This window comes from Oryzias latipes, chromosome 5 (assembly GCF_053564925.1).
Source record: "Oryzias latipes strain Hd-rR chromosome 5, Olatipes_Hd-rR_3.1".
Classification (NCBI taxonomy): Eukaryota; Metazoa; Chordata; class Actinopteri; order Beloniformes; family Adrianichthyidae; genus Oryzias; species Oryzias latipes.
Window position 1 is genome coordinate 15827393 of NC_136241.1, and position 23578 is coordinate 15850970.

At 55.7% G+C, this 23578-nt stretch overlaps 3 protein-coding genes across 6 annotated transcripts in view; 2 read left to right on the plus strand and 1 right to left on the minus strand.

The window, feature by feature from the left end:
* LOC144992163 (putative helicase mov-10-B.1) overlaps positions 1 to 23578 on the minus strand; it is a 203024-nt gene that overhangs the window by 69114 nt on the left and 110332 nt on the right. The window lies entirely within an intron of this gene.
* On the plus strand, positions 494 to 2283 carry LOC144992168 (uncharacterized). 2 transcript variants are annotated; one of them, XM_078947228.1, is made up of 5 exons: positions 494 to 717; positions 903 to 1205; positions 1276 to 1512; positions 1602 to 1871; positions 2015 to 2283. In XM_078947228.1, exons 1-5 carry the CDS (start codon positions 654 to 656, stop codon positions 2137 to 2139), a joined length of 999 nt encoding a protein of 332 aa, XP_078803354.1. In that variant the 5' UTR covers positions 494 to 653; the 3' UTR covers positions 2140 to 2283. The 2 variants fall into 2 exon arrangements, with proteins under 2 accessions (XP_078803354.1, XP_078803353.1); XM_078947227.1 differs by having other exon boundaries at positions 1602 to 2283.
* On the plus strand, positions 2789 to 4658 carry LOC144992167 (uncharacterized). 3 transcript variants are annotated; one of them, XM_078947225.1, is made up of 5 exons: positions 2789 to 3058; positions 3174 to 3482; positions 3571 to 3885; positions 3959 to 4240; positions 4446 to 4658. In XM_078947225.1, the coding sequence occupies exons 1-5, from the start codon at positions 2995 to 2997 to the stop codon at positions 4595 to 4597; spliced, it is 1122 nt and encodes a 373-aa protein (XP_078803351.1). In that variant the 5' UTR covers positions 2789 to 2994; the 3' UTR covers positions 4598 to 4658. The 3 variants fall into 3 exon arrangements, with proteins under 3 accessions (XP_078803351.1, XP_078803350.1, XP_078803352.1); XM_078947226.1 differs by lacking the exon at positions 2789 to 3058 and having other exon boundaries at positions 3116 to 3299; positions 3395 to 3482; XM_078947224.1 differs by having other exon boundaries at positions 2971 to 3482.

Genomic DNA, 23578 nt, shown 5'->3' on the forward strand with positions numbered 1-23578 from the left:
ACGACGCAGACCCTCGGGTCGCCTTGGGTCTATTGAAATGGGCCCCCGTCGTAATGATCTCCAAACACGCAGCACGGAGCCCCGTGCCCGAACTCACCAAAGTGTATTACAGGATCGTCATCGCGCTCGTACGCCTGTGCGGTAACGGCGCCTCCGAGAGCTCGCTGGTCGACCTCTTTGCCAGACTTTCGCCCCTCATCGTCTCCACTCACCTGCGGTGCTAGTGAGGAGCCCTTCGATCGGAGGCCCCCGCCAAGGTGCAGCGTACATGCTCATGTATGTGTGTCGATGAATGTCCCAGAGACACGGCTACGCTACACTGAGATCTGCTTCGGCTGGCTTTGTTTCTGTACTTTTACTTGACTTTTTCACGTTTGTTTGATTGTTTTCAGGTGTCCTTCGAGGGACCTACACATTGTTTTTTTTTGTTGTATCGTTGAGTGAAAATAAAATGTATTGTGTTCAGGTGTCTGGTTCTCCTTTATTTTCAGAGGTGAGATAAACTGTGCGCTCGCTCCACCGGGGGTACGGGGTACGGTAGTGTAACCGTCCGTTGGCTCCAGTGGTACTAGGGCCCGCCAGTTCTTATTAAAATCTCGCGTTCCCTTTCGGACTGCTGACAGATACTTTCGTGTATCCCGTCAGAATAAACCATGAGAGGTCTCCCATTCAGACCGTGGCTACTTCTGACTCTCACATGGACCTTGAGCGCAGCGGGTGAGTCCTCTGTAGGCTTGCTGATACTGTTCCTAGCACGAGTACGATCGATGAGCCTGTGTTTTGAGAGGCTCGATTCGATGAGTCTGTGTAGTCAGGTTACAAAGTCGAAGAGGGGCTCGGGAGGGTTGCCGGCTAAATGTTTTTTCTGCTTTCTTTCTTGTGTCGCTGTCACGTTGTTACAGACACCAACATCACCTGTCTCATCATGGAAACCTGCATCTTACCCTGCAGTTTTCAGAGAGGAGACAATCCGATAGTGCACTGGATTAAGGATAACGAGGGCACCCCCTTTCTTTCATATTACAACGCGAACCCTCAGTTCAGGAATGTCAAGGGCAGAGGTTTCTTGTTCTCGGATCAGGTCTCTAAAGGTAATGCCTCACTACGGTTGTCCTGGGTGCAGCTTCACGATCAGGGAAGATACACCTGCTACGTTACAACCCGTAAGAATGAGCGATACACTTATGTCAACGTCAACGTGCAAGGTAAGAGCGGTGAGTGACTTAGGTGACCGTTTAGCGAAAATGCGGCTCTAAATTCTAGTTTGTCTCGCAGCGGCTCCGGTCCTCGACAGTTCGGAGGGGATCAGCCGGGAACGCGAACCGGTTCGGTCGACGGAGCCCACTACGGCCAGCAGGACTTTGAACGCCGCGATCACCCCCCGGTGGTCCACGCAGCCGTTTCCCAACAAGGGCGGCTACCACGGTCCAACAACAGAGAACGTCGACGCGGACCGTGACCGCACAGCGGCGACTCCCGAACGAGACGATGGGGCGACGAAAGAGGCTGAAGGTGAGAGGGGCCGACGGTCACTGTCGAGAGGGAACGCTTGGCCCGCCAAGCAAACGGGTTGCGCTGAGCCCAGGATTCGTTTCTCGCAGCGGCTCCGGTCCTCGAAGTCCGCATGGAGGAGGTGGACGACACTGTCGTCTGCTGCTCGAAAGGGATCTACCCGAAACCCGAGCTAACCTGGTCCACCGAGCCTCCGTCCGGTGGGGCTCTGAACGCCACGACCGCCGTCTGGCGGACCTCGCTGCTGCTCTACGACATCCGCAGCTCCTTGTTACTGTCGCACGAGGACGCTGTCATGGTTTACAGCTGCGTTGTAACCTCTGGCAAGCACAGCAAGAAAGCAACTTTGATGGTGGAAGGTGTGCGAAGCAAGTGGTTCATTTGTTTAGTTTCTTTTTTTTTGCACCTACTGTTGGACTTCAGATTATGCACGAACGCCAGAGGCGTCACTATCCTCAATCTGTTCTCGCTTTCACGGCTTATTTCTTTTCGTTTTCCTCAGGCAGACTCCGAAAAGTTCTGACGATCTATGTCCTGATCCCCGTCGGTGTCGCGGCTCTCGCAATTTGCCTGGCTCTCGGGATATGGAGCATGCTAGGGAGAACCAGGAGATGCGCTCCCGCCTGACCGTGGGACTCTCGGCGACGGACCTTTCCAATCTGCCTGCTCATGCATTGTTCCAACTTCACAGGCTTACTTTTGCTACGTGAACCCTTGTGTGTGTTCGTTTGATTGCCGTAACAATAAAGACCCTAGAGTCCACCTCTGAAAGATGTCTGTATTTTGTTTTTCTTTTTGCTTTTTCAGTAATGAGAAAGTGTGGTTACGAAAAAATAAAAAGGATGGGGCATGCTCCATGAGCCTTCGAGCGCTTTGCGGCAACCCAGGGTGACCGTCCTACGCTTAACGGGGTTTCACCACGAGGTCGGTAGGGTCCTCCGAGCCCATCGCTTCACACTGCGCAAAAAACAAAAGAAAGGAAACCCAGGTTAAACGTCTGACTAGATTTTACTTTGTGTATCATCTCACACGATTACGTGTGAAAGTAGATAGAAGACAGACAAAGATGGCAGAGAGGTTCAGCCATTGAATCGAGCGGCCTTCACTGTATGAGCATGCCCTTTCGATTCTCGCCTTACGAGTTCTCTGGAATATGTAGCTCGAGAAACTCGGATGCGCCCCGAACTCGCACTTTCCTGACCTGCCTTCAGGGAATTCCCCATCTAGCGTCGGAACGGATTTGGGCGGGTCGAACGAAGCCCTTATAACTCCGCCGTGAATGCAGTGTTTGACTGAATCACCACCATCTGCTACGGTTTTACCAGGCTCCCCGAGCTCCCATTAAACTTCAGCGCCCCCTCGGACGAAAGCGAAGCGGACAGCGAGCGACGACGGTCGAAAGGTCCTTCTGTGTCTCCCACCGCCGACTCCCTCGACCCCAACCGTACTCTATCTGGCCTCAGTCATCAGAGCGGATAAACCATGAGAGGGTTCCTATTGGGACCGTGGATCCTTCTGACTCTCGCGTGGACACTGAGAGCTGAGGGTGAGTGAACTCGTTGTGTTGTGGAAGGCAGATGGTGAAACTTTGATGAATCTTTGTGAAAATGTGTGGGGTTTTGTTTTTCTTGTTTTTTTTTTCTTAAGCCGCTGTCATGTAGTTACAGACACCGACGTTACCTGCCTCGTCATGGAAACCTGCATCTTACCCTGCAGTGTTCCGAGGGAGGGCTCCATAACAGTGCGCTGGTTTAAGGATCCAGAGATAGTTCCCTTCCTCACATATGGTATAACAAACCCTGACAGGGGGAATGTCAACAACAGAACCTCCTTGTTCGAGGATCAGATCTTTGAAGGAAATGCTTCAATATTGCTGTCAAAGGTGCAGCTTCAAGACCAGGGATCATACCGTTGTGTCGTTGTCAGCTCGAGAAATGGGCATACCAGAAACGTCAAAGTAATGGTGCAAGGTAAGAGTCGCAAGTGTTGTGATTAAGTCAACCCCTGTGACCGTTAAGCGAAGACGCGGCCCTAAGTCCGAGTTTTGTCTCGCGGCAGCTCCTGTCACCGACGGTCACGCCAAAGAGGGGTTCGACCGGGATCCGAGTCTGGCCCGCCCGACGCCTCCTCCTCCACCTGGCTGGTCGAACGGCGGCGGCGCAGCCGGGGAAGAGGGGTCCAGCCGGGATCCGAGTCTGGCCAGCCCGACGCCTCCTCCTCGGACACACACCATGACCACCCCCCAGCAGTCCACGCAGACTGTCCACGCAATCAGCGACTCCCGGGTTCGACCGACCGAGGTTGTCGACGTGGACCCCAACGAAACCCAGGCCACTGGCAAAGGAGACGATAAAGCGTCGAGGGAGGTGGAAGGTGAGAGAGGCTTTCCATTTTTTATTTATTTCAATTTTTTTTTTTAAATTTGTTTGTTTCTTTCTTCTTTTAGTTTCTGCAGCATCTCCGGTCACCAAAGTCCGTCTGGAGCAGGTTGACAACACCGTTGTGTGCATTTCGGAGGGCATCTACCCGGAACCCGAGCTGACTTGGTCCACCCAGCCTCCGTCGGGCAGGACTCTGAACGCCACTACCGCCGTACGACGGACCTCACGGATGCTCTATGACATCCGCAGCACCGTGGAACTGTCTCCTGAGGACGCTGGCTTGGTTTACAGCTGCGCCGTAGCCTCTGGCATAAACAGCAAAAAAGCGACAGTGAAAATTCAGTTTTGTGAGTGGTGCTCTTATTCATTTATTCATTTATTTATTTATTTATTTATTTATTTATTTATTTATCTTTAACATTTGCATTTAATATCAGTTACGTGAGTGGTGCTCTTATTTATTTATTTTTAACAATTGAATTTATTATTTGCAAAAGCTGATGGACACCATCAACTCTCGGTTTAACGGAACATCTCCCTTGTTCTTCTCAGGCCGACTTCGAAATCGTGTTTTGTTTGTCCTTATCCCCATCGGTCTCGCTGCTCTCGCGATTTGCGCGATCGTCTGGAGGATGCGACGAAAGATGAAAAGGGGATTGGCTCCTGCATCTATCAACCTCAGTGACTTACTTCATAAGACATAAACCCATGTGTGTGTTCATTTGATCACCGTTACAATAAAGACCATCGAGTCCACCTCTGAAAGATGTCTCTGTTTTGTTTTCGTTATTATCCTTTTCAGTGCTGAAAAAGTGTGGTTAGGACAAAAACTATATAAAGGACAAGAAAATGCTATGAGGCACTTTGAACAATGTGGCTACGCGTAGCAGGGCCCCAATGATTCTGCTTGAGGTCACTCGGGTCCTCCGAGCGCAAACCCGACGCGCCGATCGCTTCAGACGGTGCAGACAAGGAAAAGAGACACAGGGCAAACGTCTGACATGATTTTATTTTGTATCTCATCACACGTGATCACACTGAGATGCTGCATCGGGCACTACAGCAGTCGAGGCGGAGCACAGGTCAGAGTCTGTGCTCTCGTCAACCGAGGGAGTGTGGAAGCGTAAGCACAAGCTTTCGGTCTTCGTCCGCTTCGCCCCGTCGTCAGCACGCCCACGATGCGAGTAGACGCTCACAAGCCCGACGTCTCGGTTTCCACTCGATGAGGAGGCCTCCCCCGAGCGAGGCACTTCAACGTGGTCGGCCAGCTCTTCCAAATAGGTCATCATGCGAGAGCTCTGTGCGCCGTGCGAGCGGAGAGTCTTCGAGGGCCCTGGTCGCCGGGACTCCATAGGCCCTGCCTGAAGGGAGATAGAAGACAGAGGAGTGCAACGGAAAGGTTAAAGGGGTTGAGTCTTCTTCGTCTGCCTCCAACGGTGTGAGCTTGTCGCCCCTCTGCCATTTATAAAAGACACCGGGTAACCCGACTTTGTGACCTGCCTTCGGGGAATTCTGCGTGACGTGTCGGAACGGTCTTCGGGTGTGATCGAGTGGTGCAAAGTGGAATAGTGTTTGCCTCAATCAACGAACGTCTGCTGCTGCTTCACCGGGCTCTGCGAGCGACGACGGTCGAAAGGTCCTTCTGCGTCTCCCGCAGCAGACTCCGCGACCCCAACCCTACTCGATCGGGCCTCGGCCATCTGAGCAGCTAAACCATGACAGGGCTCCCATTCTTACCGTGGCTACTTCTGACTGTCGCGCGGACCCAGAGCGTGGAGGGTGAGTGCTCTGTAAGCTTGCTGACATTGTTCCGAGTACGAGCGCGATCGTCATAACCCAAACAGTCAGCGCAACGCGGCTAGAGCAAAGCGAAAACAGGGGATGGCGAATTCCACACTACGGGTTGAGATGCAGTATCGTGACGTTGACTAAAAGTTCTTTTTTGTTTTTGTTCACCGCTCACACTAAAAGTCAGCGAGGAGGTGGTGTACTACGACATCTATTACGACCCAGACTACGCCTTCAATTACAGTTATGAGGGGATCAATCCGGAACCCGATCTGACCCGGCCAACGGAGCGTCCTCCATCCAGGTGGACATTGGACGACACCCAGGCCACTCACGAAAGAGACAATGATGCGACGAGGGATGCTGAAGGTGAGAGGGGCCGGCGGTCCCTTTCGAGGGGGCCGCTTGGGCCTAGAAGAAAACAGGTTGAGCTGAGCTCTGTCTTCGTTTCAAAGCAGCTCCGGTCACCGAAGTCCACCTGGAGCAGGTGGGTGACACCGCCGTGTGCAGTTCGGTGGGGATCTACCCGGAACCCGAGCTGACCTGGTCCACCGAGCCTCCGTCGGGCAGGAATCTGAGCGCCACGACCGCCGTCTGGCGGACCTCGCAGCTGCTCTACGACATCCGCAGCTCCTTGTTACTGTCGCCCGAGGACGCAGGCTTTTTTTTACGTCTGCACCGTAGTCTCTGGCGAAAGCAGCAAGAAAGCGACCGTGAAAGTTAAGCGAGGCGAGTGGTATTTTTTTTTTAAAAAAAACAAACAATATTTTAATTTGGTTTTTGGACCCATTTGTTGACTGTTTCTATCCCCGCTCTCTTTCAGTCTTCTCAGGAGGACTGTTTGTCATGATATCCATCGGTGTCACGGCTCTGACTGTTTGCACGGCTCTCTGGATCTGGAGAACGCGAAGTGGAAACAGGAGACAAGCTCCCGCCTGGGCGTAGGCTTATTCACGATGTGTCTTTCTGCCAGTGCGCCATAGGGTGATGCAAACCCATGACTGTGTTCATTTGATCATTGTGACAATAAAGACCCTCGTGTAGACTCCGAATGATGTCTGTATTTTGTTTGCTTCATTTTTTTTTAATTTTCATTTTCTGTGCTAAGAAGAGTTAGATCAGAAAAGGTTATGTTTAGAAAAATAAATGTAAAAGCGGAGAGGTATACTCTGGTATTCCTCGAGGCATTTTCCGCGTTGCTGCAACGCAGTGTGACGTTCTACGCTTATCGGAGCTGCAGAGTTTTACCGTGAGACCGCACAAGAAAAAAAAAAGAAAGAACACTCAAAGCAAAGCGTCTTACTTTGATTTTTATTTCATCACACATAATTACACAGATCCCACGGATGTAGAAGCGGTGCACCAGACAGTCTGCGGTCGCATCGAACTAATGTCCCAAACGAGAGCCCCAGTTTTGTCCACCGTGACTCCAATGCGTTCTGTCCGAAGGTTGGCTGAAGACAGGAGTGCAACGGAGAGGTCGAAGAGGTCGAGTCGGGTTCGTCTTCTTCGTCCGCCCCCACCGCTCGAGCTAGCCACTCCTCGACCTTTTCTACATCCACACCGTGTACGGGGCGCTTCCCTCTCCATCGCTTTCGTCTTGCGAGAGCCGCCGCTGAGACGCCTTGCGCTCGTCCTTGCCATCTGTGCAGAGGCGACCGGGTCCCTCTCCGAACCCTCCTGCGAGCAAATCGGCTCCAGGCTCTCTGTTCTCTGTGGGCTCTGGGTCCTCTGTGAGCTGCGGGTGCTCGGCGTGAGACCCCGCGCGCTCCGCGCTCCTCTTTCTCTGCGGGTCGCTCGCTTCCGAGCTGCCCGGCGAACAGCTCAGTTTAACCGGCGTGATCGGCTTTGGTTTTGCCGGCGACGTCACAATTCGACCGTCGGTCTCTCGCCTTTCGCCGCGAGACCTGACGGTTTGGCACCGCCTGCCCAGGTCCGTCGACTTCAGGGAGCTCCTGGCCTCACGCTCCCTGCGTGAACGGAGGCCTGCGGTCGATTTGTCAGAAAGGTCGGCCCCTTCGGATTCCCAACCGCTGCCTTCAGACGCGGACCCTCGACTCTCCGAACTGGAGGAGCGCGAACGAGCGATCCGAGCGCCGGACCTTTTCGAACCTCGACCGTCGGCCTCTCTGCCTTTCTCGCCAGAGAAACGCAGCGGTTTCCCGGAGGCTGATTTTTGCAGCCCTCTCTCTGGGCGTCTTACGTCTTTGCGGCCGCTGGAGTAAGTCTTGGAGTGGTCTTCGGTGTCGTTGCGTTGTCGCCGCGTGAGCGCGGTTTCGAGCCCCGGCCTCTTTTCCCGCTCGACCGAGGGTCTCGACTTCGACCCTCTGCCTTTCGGCCTCGCGGAGACTCGCATCGCCCATGGGCCTTCCGTCTCCGAGCTGTCCGAGCTGAGTGCGCGCTTGTAGCCCCGCCGGTCGCTTTTGCACGAGGGCGAGGACGGCTGCGACCCGCAATACGGACGGCCGACCCCGTCCTCGTTCCACCTGGCCTTGGAGCCCGCTTCCTCGCCAGCTCTTTGTCTGTACGCGCTACTGGGCGAGGAAGGTCGCGACACGCAGTACGGACGGTCAACTCCGTCCTCGCGTCTCTTGGCCCTGGCGACGTTGTCCTCTCCCGCCTCGATGTCTTCTTCGCTGGACGACGATGCGTCGTCTATGAAACTGTCGCTGCGATCGTAGTCGTCTGAGCTTTTGTCGCAATCCGAAGAGCTCTCCGTGTCCCTGTCGCTCAAATACTCCGGCTCTTCCTCGCTTTCGGAGCTGAGAGGTTCCAGGCCGTTGTCTTCCTCGGCTTCGCTCAGTAAAAAACTGTTTCTCTGGCGGCGCCCGACCTTTCTCCTCTTGGTCGCCGGAGACCGCGAGGCTCGGACGCTCTCGGCCCAGGGGGACAACCGACGTCGAGCTCTGCCGACGGTCTGGCGGCAACTCCTCTCGGGCTTCTTGACTGGCGGCGGCGGGGAGAGGTGCCTTCGGGGAACCCGCCTGGACGCCGCCTTGCGCTGGAGTGCCGCGAAGGACCGGGCCACCTTGTCGCTCCACCTCTGCGTGGATTGGGACTCCAAGCATTGGATCAACGCTCGGCTCAGGCGATCCTTGATGCCGCGCCTGCGGAGCTCGTTGACCGTGCCCTGGTTGTACGCCACCCATTCTCTCAAGAGTTCCCTGTTCGCCTCGCCGAGGAGAGCGCTGTCCAGGTTCAGGAGCTTGCACACGGCCTCTCTCTGGTACCCCAAGGAGTCGTGCAACCAAGGGTAGCTCAGGAGCAACACGGACAAGTTTTTCATCCATGTCGAAACCGGGACGGGCTCTGGGATGGGGTTGAAAAGCTCCGAGCGGTCGTTCGGGGGCTGTCTACATCCCTCGCCTGGCTCGACCGGCTCTCCGCAAGCGGGATTTCTGCCGCCCATGTCACCGTCAAAGCGGGCTGCGTTGATCCCCAGTTTCTTGAGCTTGCTGCAGTAAACTTTGAGCTTCAGGAACGCCACTTTGGCGGCCGCGTTCACCTCCTTGGCGTGGGCTTGCGCTTCCTTGTCTTCCTTGTTGCACTGGTCGCGTTTGCACATGGTGTACCAGTCTTTCTGGATCTTGTTCACTTCCCAGGGCTCTCTGTCCACCATTTCGGCGCAGGCTTTCGCTCGGCGGGCCGTCTCGGGATCGGCGTCTTTCCGGTTTTGGCTGTAGCAGCGCAACTGCCGAGCGAGCGAACCGCACTCCTTCCTGATCAGCTCCATGACCGAGGCAGCGAACCTATCCCGCTCGCTTTTTCTGAACGTAGCGTCCGAGGCGTACCTGCTAAGGAACTCGCAGTACCTCTGCAGCTTCCCAAGTGGACTGTGCAGCAGCTCGGCCACGGCGAATGCGCCTGGGATCTTGGCGTTCATGAACGTGATGGCGAGTTCAGCGATTTCGATCATCCTGGGGTCCGCCAACTTGCTCTCCACGTGTCTGGGTATGCGGTCGCACCACCCGTTCGGATCGACGCGCTTGGTGAACGCAGACAGCGCCCATTGGTTGATTTCTTGGAACGTGAGCTGCCCCGACAGATACGTCTCCCGGGCCATCTCCTGGAGCGTCTCGTTCCAGCAGCTCGCGAGCTCTCCGTTGCCTTTCACGCAGCTGCGTTTCAAGAGCCTGTAGAACCGGAGCGTGGTGGACACGTACAGCGTGGGCAAGTGTCTCTGCTCCGCTCTCACGGCCACCGTCGGCACCAGGTTGCTTCGCCTCCCATCTGACGCTTTCCCTCCTGACCTGAAGTACACCATGCGGGGTTCGCTGGCTTTGTACGTGAAACGACTCAGGTCGCATTTCACTGCGTCCTCCCCGAAACAGTCAACGCCGGCGTCCCCCTCGTTCTTCCTGTCGCTCGAGGACTCCCATGCGTGGCTAACTTCTGGCGCGCAGCACATCGGCTCCACATCTTCCAGGTGAGAGGCCAACGCAGCCTGGCTGCTCTGATCCCTGCCGGGGGACCCGGGTGTGTTCGATATCAGCAGTTGACAAGGCTGAATCTGCTGGAAGGACGGACAGAGCGCCTCCACGTGCGTGGGCATCTCCAGCGACATGTCCCAAAAGTCGAACGCGTGGCCCGCGACCTTCCTCAGCAGCTTCAGGCTGTCCAGGGTCGGGGCGAACAGGACCTCTTGCACGAAGTAAGACCCCTTGCTTTCGCCGTCGTTTCCGGGGATGTCTGTCATGTAGGTCCCGACCATGGACCTCGCGGGGTCGTAACGCAGCAGGTTCTCCTTCGTCGAGTGCTGCGTCACCACGGGCACCACCGTCCGATCCTTTCCCCTCAGCTCCTCGGCGGGGAGGTAGTACGCCGTGTAATTTCCGCACGTCAGCAACACTTGCTTGAGGCCGGCTCTGTCCGAAGTGACGATGGATCCGAAGTCGCTGCCTCCCAGAAGGTCCACCAGGTCCATAAGGGCGAGCAGGAGAGATCGAGAGGGACGCTGGGGTATCCTACCAGAGTCCGCTATGACCGCGTCTCTGATCATCTTGTTCAGAACCCTCGGCCTGTAACGCAGGTGCTCTTCGTTGCTCAGGCGCCGTTCCTTTTGGGTCATCATGCTTACCACTGCATCGAAAACGCCACGTGGGTGCGAGCACGTGAAGACCTCGTCGTGGTCCACAGTATCGAAGTACCACGGAGGGCTGCTGGAAACGACGAAGGTTTGATTTGTAGACGCGGCCGCCTCAGTCGCCGATACCGTAGCCATTTCGAAAGCAAGACCTGTTGAATGCGCGTACGGACAAAGTGGAAACAGCAGCAACAGCTCTCCTAATCCACTCTGGTGAATTCAGCCTAAGTCCTGCGAGATCCTTGCGCTCTCTCTAGCTCTTAGAGGGGAGGTTCGAAGGCCACTTATATCCTCCCAGTTGGGGTTTCCCACCTCCTCTATGCTTTGAACAGCCCAACCCTGATCCTTGCGCTCTCTCTAGCTCTTAGAGGGGAGGTTCGAAGGCCACTTACATCCTCCCAGTTGGGGTTTCCCACCTCCTCGATGCTTTGAACAGCCCAACCCTGAGGCTCGGAGGGATAGGGCGGAGAAATCTGCTCACCACCACTGCACACAGGCCCAACCCTTAGGCTAGGAGGGATAGGGTGGAGAAATCTGCTCACCACCACTGCACACACACTCGCAAGCAACTTGCACGGAGGCCAGTCATGAGACAAACAATCCGACTGCTCTTTGCAGTGTCCGCCGGCCTTTCACAGTGTCCGACCGTCGCGCAGGGAGTCCGACCGCTGCTCAGAACATCCGACCGCCGCTCAGTGACTCTGACCGCCGTTCAGTGACTCCGACCGTCGCTCAGTGACTCCGACCGATAGTCAGAGTACGACCGCCGATCCCTGTGTACACTGAATTCAGGGAGTCCCAGTGACACGGAGCCTACAGAGAGAGCCTTTGTGCACGGACAGTGATGAAAATGAAATATCACAGTCACCTAGGTTGAATTCAAAGTCACCTAGGCTTGCTTGTAGCTTTGTTGTTTGTTTGGTTTTCTCCTCATACAGCTTTTTATTTACCCCCCTCTGTGCTCAAAGAGAAAATCGTCGGGCTTTGCGATTTGAGGAGCAGAGCTCAGCATGGATGAGGAAATTAGAATTTTGATCAAAGGTGTTCTGGGGCACTTCGTTGGACGACGCCAAGACTTTGAAGTCGAAAGGCCGCGTTGTCGGGAAGCTGTAAATGCTATGACGAGAGCTGTGTGTGAAGTGCTGGAGGTTCACAGACCGAAATACACAGGTGAGCAGCACAAACAGATCTGTTTTTTCAGAGTTATCTGTACGCTCAGCGTGATCTCTCCTTGTCCGGTGTCCCACTTTAGAGATGGTTTCAGATCTAGGTGATTCATTTCCCGATGCCGCGATGGTCAACGTCGCGAAAAGCCTTTTCGAGGACGGGATCATCAACTGGGGCCGTGTGGTCAGTCTGATATGTTTGGGGGCCGCGGTGTGCCAACATCAGGACAGGTTCAGTGGCAGCCCTGGCTCCCTCTTGGCTGACACAGTGTCAGAGGCGATCGCCTCGTACTTGCTCACAGAGCACAGAGGCTGGCTGGAAGAGATGTGTTGGGTGAGTGGCCTGTACTCTAGGGGGTTGAACTTCATGCTATCGCTGTTATGAAACAATTTGTCTTCATGTTTTGCTTTTTTTTTTTCTGTTCCTCTTTCTGTTCTTTTTTTAACGCTTTCTTCATGACCAGGATGACTTCGCTGACTTTTTCCCTTCACCTGAAGCCACGAAGTGCCATGACCTTGTAGGACCGGCACTTGGACTCTTTGTTTTTGCGGTCGGAACTGCACTCTTGTGCACGCACCTTGGGATGTGACCCGGTGGTTGTTTTCTGACAGCCTCCGGGGGCTTTGCCCTCAGAGTGCTTTAAAGTCTGGAGGGCCAGTGTCAGACACTGAAACAACCGGTGTGGACGAGAGGACGCTTCTTAGACACGCACTTTAAGGCATTGGGAACGAGGAGACGTTCCTCAGGAGCCCGTTTGATCCTTTTCTTGTTTTTCTTTTGCTCCCGCATGGAGAAGTACTACAAAGACCCAGTGCGACCAGTGATCGGGCAAGGCACCTACGGAGTTGTCTACAGGGTGCGAGATGTGAGAAACGGCCAAGAATATGCCCTCAAATGTCACAAGCAGGCAGACGTTATAGAGGACGCGACTGTGAGAGAGTTGTCCTGCCTGACAGCGCTGAAAGGTCATCCCAACATAATACAGCTCCTGGACTGTTTCATGGACGAAGATCGGGTGGCGATGCTCATGCCTCACGTGCCCTTCGAGCTGACCAAAGCTATTCACCGCCAGCCACCGGCTCCGCTCAGCTTCGTGGCCAGCTTCTCGCTTCAGACGGCGAACGCCCTGGAGTACATGCACGGACTGAACATCTTACACAGGGACCTGGTTCCGAGTAACGTGCTTCTCGAGGAAGATCTGACGGTGAAGGTGGGCGACATGGGCCTAGCCAGACAGTACTCCCGACGCATGAGCCTTTGCGTGGTGACGGAGCCCTACAGGGCTCCGGAGTTGTTTGTCCGCGGGAACGCCGCGGAGTACACGTGCGCCGTAGACATGTGGAGTTTGGGAGCTATGATACTGGACGCAAAGGAAGGCGCCGTGGTGTTCGCTGCAACGCGTGGGTCCAGCACTCTGAGCAAAGTCATGGCACTGGCGGCCTCGGATCCCGACGGGGGAGCGGAGGAATCGACGCCCGCCAGGCAGGAACTGATACCCAACACTATGAAGTGTGAGCACACCAAACGCATCGCCTTCCGCCTAATCGCTCTCAGGCACGACAAGAGGCTTACGGCTCGCCAGCTGTTGGACGATGAGGAATGGAAGCGTTTGTCCCACATGACAGACGGAGAAAAGGCTGAGGTCTTGCAACAATGCGTCACGGGTGTCATGTAAAAATACACAGTTCAAGAGGCTTTGCAATGTCTGAGTTTATCATTTTTCAATAAAAAAAAAATGAGCCAATGACCACAGACTCTATGTATCGTACAGGTGTAAATTTTGTTTATTATTTTGAATACGTTTGACCATAATAGCAGATGTATCATTCAGCACCACTGGCCCGCTCTGGGAGCACGCTTACACGTTTGTAGCGATGGAGATGAAAAGGGATGTAGCACTCAACGTGGAACACCACTTGGCGTAGTTTGTTTCGTAACTGCGCGAGGGCCCTCGGGTCTTTTGAGGGCTTCGGGCTCAACTCAGCTTCCGCTCTTCGTCTCAGAGCGCGGCGAAAACAACAGTGGCAGCCGCTGCGACGAGAGACAGGGCTAGAGGTTTGGCTCCATTTCTCTGACTAGGCCATCTATCCAGTTCCTCCTGAGCCTTTCTCACGGTTTCCTTCAACTTGCTGAGCACTGCAAACAGAAGACAGCGAACACTGGTTGGGAGAGAAGCGCTTTGCGATAGGCGGGTAGCTAAAATGCACACATACATACATACAGTCTGTCGTGTTGTGGAGTTTTCCGAAAGTCATCACGGGCTCCATTGGAACCAGGTCAGGCATGAGAATCTCAGGCCGACGAACGCCGTCCGAGTAAGAAGGCTCGTTGCTGTGATGTAAAACACAAGAGTCCACTGATGTCAACAGCACGAACACGAACAGGGTCAGATGCAGCATCGAAGTGGTAGTCATTGTGTCTTCAAGAGAAAAAAAACCCCACAAAGAACAGTTTTCTTACTGCAGTGCGCAAACACAACTCACGCCTGAAGAGGTTGCCTCTGTCAGCTCTCCACTCTTGCCTTTTATACTTGCAGAAGAAAACACTCGCTGTGCAGATTCTAATCCCCCCTGCCCAAAAAAAAAAAAGGTCCCTGGCCAAATCCCAACCACAAGCCCGAAAGAGAGGCCGCGACCGGTCAGCTCGCGTAAACCCAGCACGCCCCTCGCTCACAGGCAGGAGAGATCACGTAACAGGGTGATTCAGGGGAGAGGAACGCAGAGCATGGCGTCAGAGTCTGCCTGCCTCGGTCGGCCTCTCATGGCGGAGGACGGATTCTCAGAGTGGAAATCGGTGTGAGAGAGCTGAGGTCGGAGCCAGCGTTTCTCAGTCCCTCCCCTACATCTCGGTTTGGTAGCGTAAGATGCCATCTGACTCAGTGATGTGTGGTCGGACTCCCTAAGGGTCGGTCGGACAGAGTGAATGACTGTCGGACTCCCTTAGCGCCGGTCGGACAGAGTCAATTGCGGTCAGACAGAGTGAATAGAAAAGGTCGGGCTGTCTGGACGCTGACCTGGCGAGGTGAAAAGCTGGCCCCATCTCTCGTCTGCAGCTTTGGAACTAGGAAATTTTAGCGGCTGTGTTCTCTGTGTTCTATGACACAGCTCCTACGTAGAAAGGATTTAGTTGGGGATTTTTTATTCTTATTTTTTTCTTTCCTTCATATCCAACATCGACATCACAGCCCTTACCAACAAAATGGTTGGATTTATCTACAATTCCAATAAGCTGCTCCCCGCTCTGGCCCCATCAGAGCCCCGAGCCGCTCTGAACACCCAACAGCTCTCACAGAGCCGGACATCCTCTCGCTTCATCAACCATCACGGATCCCCCACGTCTGCCCTTACCAACAAAATGAGCAAATCGGGCTGCTACAGAGACGGCGGCATGCCGCAGCAGAAACCTGACTGTCTGAACATTTCCGCCAATTACAAGACTAAATTGTGCTGGTTCTTCGCGAAGAACGGCGTCTGCAAGTACGGAGGGAAATGTCGGTACGCCCATGGCTACGGAGACCTGCGGAGCCTGCAGCTCAAAATGAACCTTTGCCACCATTTCTATAAGGGGCGCCCATGCCTCCACGGCGGAAGTTGTGGATTTATTCACAATTCCCATCAGCTGCTCCCCGCTCAGCCCACATCAGAGCCCCGAGCCGCTCTGAACAAGGACGGCTACCGACAGATGGACGTTTCCCCACCCCAGCAGCTCTCACAGAGCCTGACATCCTCTGGCTTCTTCAACCATCGCGGACCCTCCACAGTCAATGCCGGGGCCATCACCTGCTGCATCCCCACCGTCCCCGCCGTCGTCTTCTCGAAAGTCCCAAATCCCTGTAACCCCTGCCCCGGCCTTATCCCCACCGTCCCCGCCGTCGTCTTCTCGAAAGTCCCAAATCCCTGTCACCCCTGCCTCGGCCTTATCCCCACCGTCCCCGCCGTCGTCTTCTCGACAGTCCCAAATCCCTGTAACCTCTGCCCCGGCCTTCTTCTGCTTCACTAGCAAAGAGGGGCTTTGTCCAAAATTTGTGACGCGCTGGCCTGAACGGTCTACCCGGTTTCTCTCGGGGCCCTGTGGTCATGCGCAACAAGGCTTATGGCATCGAGGTCTTTATTTGTTTTTTTTGTGGTGTTTGTTTAAAATAAAAAATAAAACAAGACAAGAACAACGTGTTTTTACTACATTGTATCTGAAAAGATTCAAAGTGTGTTATTCCGTGTTGTTTCGCTGACCCTGATATCGTTGAGCTTCTTAAGCAAATAAAAAGACTCAGACACATTCACTTTTTCTGTTCTTTATTCGTTTGCCGTGGACATTCACAGAGTTGTCTTGGCGTCGCAGTATTCTGTCTGAAAATCTTTGGTGCAGACTTATACGCACTTTCCAGCCGTGCTCACTTGCGTTTTACGCAACGTATCTCCTCCAAAGAAACAGGCTGTATTCTCGTGCCCCAGTGCTTGTCCCTGTCAGGGGGGACGTGCAGCAAAGTCCAGGTGGGTGTTTGTTCGGCAATGCCCTCCAAGAGTCTTCTTTCACAGCAGCGGATGACGCCGTGCATTCCGTTGGCAAGTATTGTCCCTTCGCCGGAGTAATTCGTGCAGAGCCACGCCACCCCCATGCGCCGCAAATCCGGGTCTCCGTTCTTCTCTGTTGCAATCGCGTACTCCACGAACAAGTGAGTCTTTCCCACGCGCCTCACCCGTACGGGCAACGCTGCGATGCCGGCCGCTATCAAAGCATTCGCTCCGCTCAGAGCATCAACGTCAGAGTCCCAACCGGCGAAATCTTCGTCTGGACAAGCGCAGCGGCCAAGGGGGTAGCGACCATCTTCCGTTCTACCACCCATTCCTTCGAGCTCCGCGTAAGTCGTCTCCTCGGATGAGGTTCTGACGATCAGCGTTCTGCGACCGTTGGTTTCACCCAACCGGAGCTTGTGCATTTTGAGGGTCTCCGTGAGTCTCCGTGATCTCAGAACGGTCAGGTTGCCTTTCTTCTTCTCGGCCCCTTGGGTCGTCCTCCCGTTGCCGCAGCCTCATTAGTATGTCAAAGGAAAAAGGCCCTGACGGGAGAGCTTTCCGTCTGATCAAAAAGTGAATTTCATGATCGCATCTGGAGCAAACTCGAAATGCAAGGGCACGCAATAAAGGCACAGAACCGCTTGACACAAGGACGTCGGTATGAAATCGATTTAAACACCACACAGACTACAGCATTTTATCTTTTATTTGACTTCAACCATCCAAAACATGTTCCGAAAATAAAAGGATACAGAAGCAGCACACAATGAACCTAATGGCAAACATAATGTCTCAGGGCGGCAGCCCCACATCCTTCTCTCCCAAACAAGCGTTCCCGAGCCCAGGCTCCTATGCTCTGAACTGGTCCCCTCATGTGACAGCGGCTCAATTTCCGATCAGGGTGATTTCCGAAACCTCCACCACCGGCGCCCTGCCGCTAGCGTTGCTCGCCTTATCTACGTGATCCCAATGCGGCGGATCTGAACAGTTGACCGCGGCGGGTTGTGCAGATTTGACCTTTGTCAGCTTCGCCAAATTGTACAAGTACGGCTCCTCTGGGTTTGCGCCTCCCTCACGCGTCGCTACCATGTAGCACCTCGTCTCGCGGGCCGGATCGGGGTCTTTACTCAGCACGATGGCGTACAGGTGCTCCGTGGACGCCCCGTGGATCTCGTATCCTTCGCAAGGCGACCAGATAGCGACCAGCTTGCAGCTGAGAAGTTGCGATAGCTGTAGGAACGCTTTCGAGCACCGTAGATCCACGGCGCTGCATTCCCTGGCGACATCATCTGTGGTCTGGAGCACCCCGCAAAGGGTCTTCGGAGCGCTTTTGCTCTCACCCAAGTGTATGAGCCTCACGTCTTGATGGGTGTAATGCCGCACAATGTTTGGCAGCGATACGGAGGCCGAGCTCTCCCCGAGTCGCACGCAGTGGACACGTAGGTGCTCCGATCTTTCTGACTTGGCCTCCGTTTTCAAAAAATCAGGGCGCTTGGAAGAAGCGCAGTTTGATCGGAACGCGTCTCCGCCTGACGAGGCGGCCCTGTGTACTTTCGTCGGCGTGGACGCACCGGTTTTCGAGCCTTCGTCCACCTCCGTCAATTCGCTTGTGGGGCTGGCCTGCCGGGAGCCCAGGTTCAGCTTTCGCTTGGCCACCCTTCTCCAGGTGTCGCTGCAGGACGCTTCTGTGTGCTCCATCGGAGTTTGCTCCGTACACAGAGATGACACGGTTGTCCTTATGTAATTTTCATAGTCCTGGAACAGCGAGCCTCCGGGGGATCCCATCGCTTCATCTTCGCTGCGGTCGAGTCCTTTTAGCCTTCTGACGCAGTCGTGCCGGAGCAGCCGTGACACTCTCTTCGCAGAGCACAGCGCGGCACACCGGATTCTTTCGATCAGCTCCGTCTCCACTGCGCTTTTCTCCACGCCTATCAGTTGGCACACAACGGCCACGATACCTTTCAGAATCTCCGTTTCGTACGTGAGCTTTTCCGTGAGGCACTTTTGTCCGGCTATCGTCTCATCGGCCCGTTTCAGACGTGTCAGGAGGGCCTTGGTCTGGCTCTGACTTTCGTCTGTCGCGGTTGCGTTCTCGGCGGCCAGCTCTCGACTCCGCTTCAGTTCGGCCTCCAGCTCGTTGACGCGTTTCGACCGGGACTCGTTTTCGGCCTCCGCTTGCTTCTCTCGGTCCTGCAGCTGGGCGATGAGCTTTGATGCGCGCTCCTCCTCCACCTTGCTTCGATCTAAGTGTTCTGCGGCCAGCTCTCGGCTCTGCTTCAGATGGGCCTCCAGCTCAATTACGCGCTTTGACAGGGACTTCTTCTCGGCTTCGTTTCGCTTCATTTCGGCCTCCGATTTCTTCGAGAGCATCAAGGCTGTCTCCTTTTCGGCTTTCATTTCCTTCACTTCGTTCTGCAGCTTCTCCAGGACTCGCCCCTTCTCGCTTAAGTCCTTCTTCGATGAGGCTATGACATTTTCAGCGAAACTTAACTCTTGCCGCAGCTCAGCCAAGTCCAAGTTTGCTTTTCTAACTTTGGCTTCCATCTCCATGTGCTCTTTTGCGAGGTCTATTTTCATCTGCTGATGGGCTGATTTGTCCGTGGTGTACTTCAGGCTAACCTGCCCCAGTTGATCGCTCAGCTCAGCCAAGCGGGACTCGTATGTTTTCTGGTCGCGAGCCTCTCTTGACGCGACTTGGAGACGCTCCGCTAAACTCTGGACTTTGTCATGCAGGACCCAGCCAACACTTACCACACTTTTCCAACAGGCGCGAACGTGTGAGGGACTGAGGCGGCCCTGTGGCTCAGCTTGAGGCCAGTGAAATGTACCACAGCCCGGGGACGCGGACTCAAGTGATTCCAGGGCACGCATCAGGGCCCGCTGCCCACGTTCGTCCTCCGCTTCATTTCCCCCGGCGAGTATCTCGGACACGACTCCCAGGGTTTCGTCCGCGAGTGCCAGTCCCCCAGGTTCCCTCACGAATGTCCGGTCGCGGAACATATCCTGCACTGCTCCCGTCAACCTGTGAAGCGCCGCGTCGTAGCTGACGCAGAGTTCGGATGTCAGCTCGAATCCCAGCATCGCCTCCTGGCCCTCGGCGTAGGCCAGATTCTTGTGGAACCATTTGGCCAGGGCGTCGAATTGCCTATGGAACGCATGGGCTTCGTCAAGGGCTTCCTCCAAATAGCTGTTCCTCGTCGACGGGCGGTCTGCTGAGACGGCGGGATCGGTCCTCGATGTCGAGCAGGTCGCAGTAGAGCCCGAACGGACAAGTCCCGATATGATACCCAAGAACTCCGCAAGACAGTCCTTTCCAATAGTCTGACGAGAGAGAAGCCCCCCCGAGCTGCGCTCGCAGCTCGTCGGCCCTCCCGTTCGAGTAGTAGCTGCTCCACAACCTGAGGTAGGAGGGATCTTCTCCAACTGAGCGTCCGAGCACCTTCTCCCTGAGTTCGAGTCGAGCCCGTTTCTGCCAGATCCACCAGCCAGCGTCCGGCTCCTCCTCGGCCTCCGCGCGACGGTGAAGTTCTTTGGCTTCGCTTCTCGGCTCATCCCCCCTGCTGCCTTCCAGCCCGCCGCCGTGCCTCCCGCCTTCCCTCAGCTCTTCCGCACTGACTCCGAATGTCCTACGGTGATTCAGGCAGAGCCTCCCGCCTTGCGCCGGCACCGTTGCGCACAGGGTCGTGCAGATTTTTCCCAAGAGCAGGCCGTCGATCTGAGACACAGCCAGAGTCCTTAGGGCCGCTGGCTCGCAGGCCGAGGGGCAGACGCCGTTCGCGAAACCGCACCGTTGGCAGATTCGCCCCCAGGAAATCCCAGCGCTCCGCAGCTCTCGCGAGAGCAGGTCCAGTTCGCGAGACCAACGCGAAAGCGCTCCGCAGCACAGTGCGGTCAACACCACGGCCCAGTACGGCGCGCGGACCTGGCGGTCCGCTGAAATGACGTCTGGGCCTTCGGGCTCGACCACCTCGATCCCCGAGCGAGTGAGATGCGCTAGCAGCCACACGCCGGAGCTCGGTGGTGAAGGAGGCCTCAGGGGACTGTTGACCACCCAGCGGGACAGGGCTCCGGGGTCTGCGTCACCCTCTCGTCGCCACAGCACACTGGTGCCCCAGACGGCTTGCGTGGGGTCGGGGAGCCAGCTCGAGTCTGACGCTCTGCCGTCAGTACGAAGCGCAGCGCGGGCCACGGTCAGCCGACTTTGTTCGTGCAAGATTTTAAACGCGAGCGGGGCTCCCAGCGTGGCCAGCGTCGCGACCGTGACCTCTCGCGCAACTCTCTCCCTTTCAGACAGGTCCCCGTCGCGAGACGCCGCGACCGTGTAGTAGGAGAAGCGGTTCAAGCTGGTATATATCGAGGACACTAGCTTCTCAGCCTTATCCGTTCCATGTCCGCAGGCCAGACTCGCTCCAGGTTCTGCTGTGTCGTAGTGCTCGGAGTGGCGCAGCTCAACCCAGGCCAGGGGTGCGCTGGCCAAAACGGAGATCCTTTTCACCGGGTAGCCCTTGGCATGTCCCTTCGCGGCTCTGAAATGCCTGTCCGTCACCAGACCATAACTCTCACTCCCCTGCGAGTACACCACCCTCAGGACCATGCAGCGCGCGCCTCGCAGAGCGCCGGGCCCGACTGGGATGAAGACGGGACCTCCTAGTTTCGGGCCGGTGAGCGTCACGCTCGAGGGCAACCTTTTCTCTATTTCGTAAAGCTGCACCCACGTGTACTCCAGAAGGACCGGAGCATCGGACCCCTCCAGCTCCACAACCAGTTGAGGCTCGGAAGGCCCCGTCGCGCACATGCCGTCTAAACCCGGATCAACTTGAGAGCTTAAGTTCAATTTAAACACCACACCAACCTTTTTTTTTGTTCATTTATTTGTCTCATACCGTCAAAAACATGTGCCAAAGGAAAAAAAAAAAAGTTACACAAGCAGCACACACGAACATAATGGCACCGCCACACCGTTATAGCAGGGTGGCCTCCCGATGTCCTTCTCCCCCCCCCCCCCCTGAAATCCTCCCTCGTATGCGGAGTGCCGAGCTCATGTTCCTCTCCTCTGCGGAGTGCCGAGCTCACGTTCCTCTCCTCGGACTCGGCTGTCTCGCACGACCCCCGAAATTCGGGCTGTTCTTTGTGTGGGAGCCATTCTTCTGTAGATCAGTGGTCTACGACGCCGAGTTCTTTGGCTTCTCCGCACCATTATTGCATCGCCTAGGATCTCCGATCTTCTCCTAAGCGGTCTGTGGCGTGCCGCGGATCGAGGAACACTCTGAGCCCTCCTGCCGCGGACTCCTCTTCTGCGTTCCCCTTCGTCGGTCGTATCGCCCGGAGAGGGGTCCTCTTCCATGACCGCTAAACTCTTGCGAGGGTCCACTATTTCCTCGATCACGCTTTCGTTCCTTCCTCTCCGAGATGGGGCGAGGCAGGGTCGCGATCATTCTGTCGTGATACCTCATGACGTACGGCTCGTAGTAGCCACGAACCCCGAACTCCACAAACCGCTGTCCCCATCCGCCTTCGGGCGCTGAAACGGCTCGCTCTATCCGGAGGGTTCGGAGAGGAGGTTGCGAAGACATCTCAGATGCCGATTCGTTTCCATGAACAGAACACGCAGCGTGTGTAGAGCGTGTCTAGGTCCACTAGTGAATGGTCTATTTGCAAGCGGGGCAGACGGTGTACGGTTTCGGGTCCGGGAAGGTCAGCGTACTAAGTGGCACGTATTTTACCTAAAAAGGGGCCTAACGCGACGTGGTGACCTCACTCTGTGCGAGGAAACCTGCCACTTTGAATGGCTGAGTTTATGAGAGCCCCTGGAGCATACTCGAAACGCACTGAACTATACTGAAGTGAACTACACACAGACTGTAATGTTGTGTCTTTTATTTGACTCGAACCATCAAAAGCGTGTTCCAAAACCAACCAAAAATTACACAAGCAGCACACAGAAACACAATGACACCAACGCGGCGTCGTGATATCGCAGGGCGTCAGCCTGACGTCTTTCTCCCCCTGAGATCGGGAGTCCCGAGCCCAGGCTCTCATGCCTCACACCCTCCCGGGCGGTCCTCGTCCCAACGCTCCCCTCCGATTTCCGCGTAGAAGCTGAGAGTGGTGTTGCTCGCCACGCCGTCCAAGTACTGCGAATCGTGCAGAGGATCGACAAGAGCAACGGGCGCTCCTGCCGAGGACGCCTCCTCCGGGATCTTGCCTTCGTTCGGAGCTGGGTCCTCTTCGACGACCGCCAAGCTCTTGTGAGCTCGGACTATCTCCTCGATCACGCGCTCCCTCCTTCCCAGCACATACACGGTGTCCAGGTACGCGGACAGGTTGTCGTACTTGCCCGTCTTCAGAGCGGGCCCTCCGCGAGGTCTTCGAGAAGAGGCGAAGTGGGCCTCGCTCCCGTAGTGTCTGTCCATTATGTCCCGAAACGTCGGGTCGGGCAGCTCGCAGACGCTTCGAAACACTGACGCCTCGGTCCCCGGTTCCCGGTCCATCTGGAGGGTCAAGGAGGGAGGGGCAGGAGGACACGACGGGATCTCAGATGCCGATTCGGTTTGATGCGCAAAACACGCAGCGCGTGTGGAGCGTTTCCAAATCCACTAGTACTTCGGAGAAAATGGTCTGTTTGCAAGCGGGGCACACGGTGTACATCTGCTTCAGGTCGGTGAAGGTGCACGTGTTCACGGTCGACGTGCTGAGCGGCACGTTCGCCACCGGGGCCGCGCAGCAGGACGAGACGAATTTCATTTGTTCGAAATCGAACGCCACGTCGATGTTCCTGGGGTTGCCTTTCACTTCGGACGATCGGAACGTCTGGTTCTTCAGACACCTGACGCACCTCAGGTCTCCCTCCGCGGCCCGAGCCCGGTCCCGGCCCGGAAGCCCCACGGGTGCCAGCAGTATCTGTTTGTGGTTGTAGTCTATCCAGTTTATGTGACAGCTCAACACGGCGTACAGCAGCATCCGTCGTTCGGGGCTCTGGCTTCGCAGCTGCCCGAACTGCTCCCTGCTGACCATGTCCGCTGCTTCCCTGAGCTGCGGGATGCACGCCGCGGCCATCTCGAGCGGCCGGTCCGTCGTGTAAGCGGCGGCCAGCCTGTAATAGCAGCTCAAGGGCCACTCCGAATTTAGCGCGA

Excerpts from the sequence above, each read along its gene's own strand:
- LOC144992168 (XM_078947227.1), top strand. The coding sequence starts at position 654 with ATGAGAGGTCTCCCATTCAGACCGTGGCTACTTCTGACTCTCACATGG. Across the intron at positions 1,206-1,275 it reads TGTCAACGTCAACGTGCAAG|CGGCTCCGGTCCTCGACAGT; the intron begins GTAAGAGCGGTG and ends TTTGTCTCGCAG. Across the intron at positions 1,513-1,601 it reads GGCGACGAAAGAGGCTGAAG|CGGCTCCGGTCCTCGAAGTC; the intron begins GTGAGAGGGGCC and ends CGTTTCTCGCAG.
- LOC144992167 (XM_078947224.1), top strand. The coding sequence starts at position 3,104 with ATGAATCTTTGTGAAAATGTGTGGGGTTTTGTTTTTCTTGTTTTTTTT. Across the intron at positions 3,483-3,570 it reads CGTCAAAGTAATGGTGCAAG|CTCCTGTCACCGACGGTCAC; the intron begins GTAAGAGTCGCA and ends GTCTCGCGGCAG. Across the intron at positions 3,886-3,958 it reads AGCGTCGAGGGAGGTGGAAG|TTTCTGCAGCATCTCCGGTC; the intron begins GTGAGAGAGGCT and ends TTCTTCTTTTAG.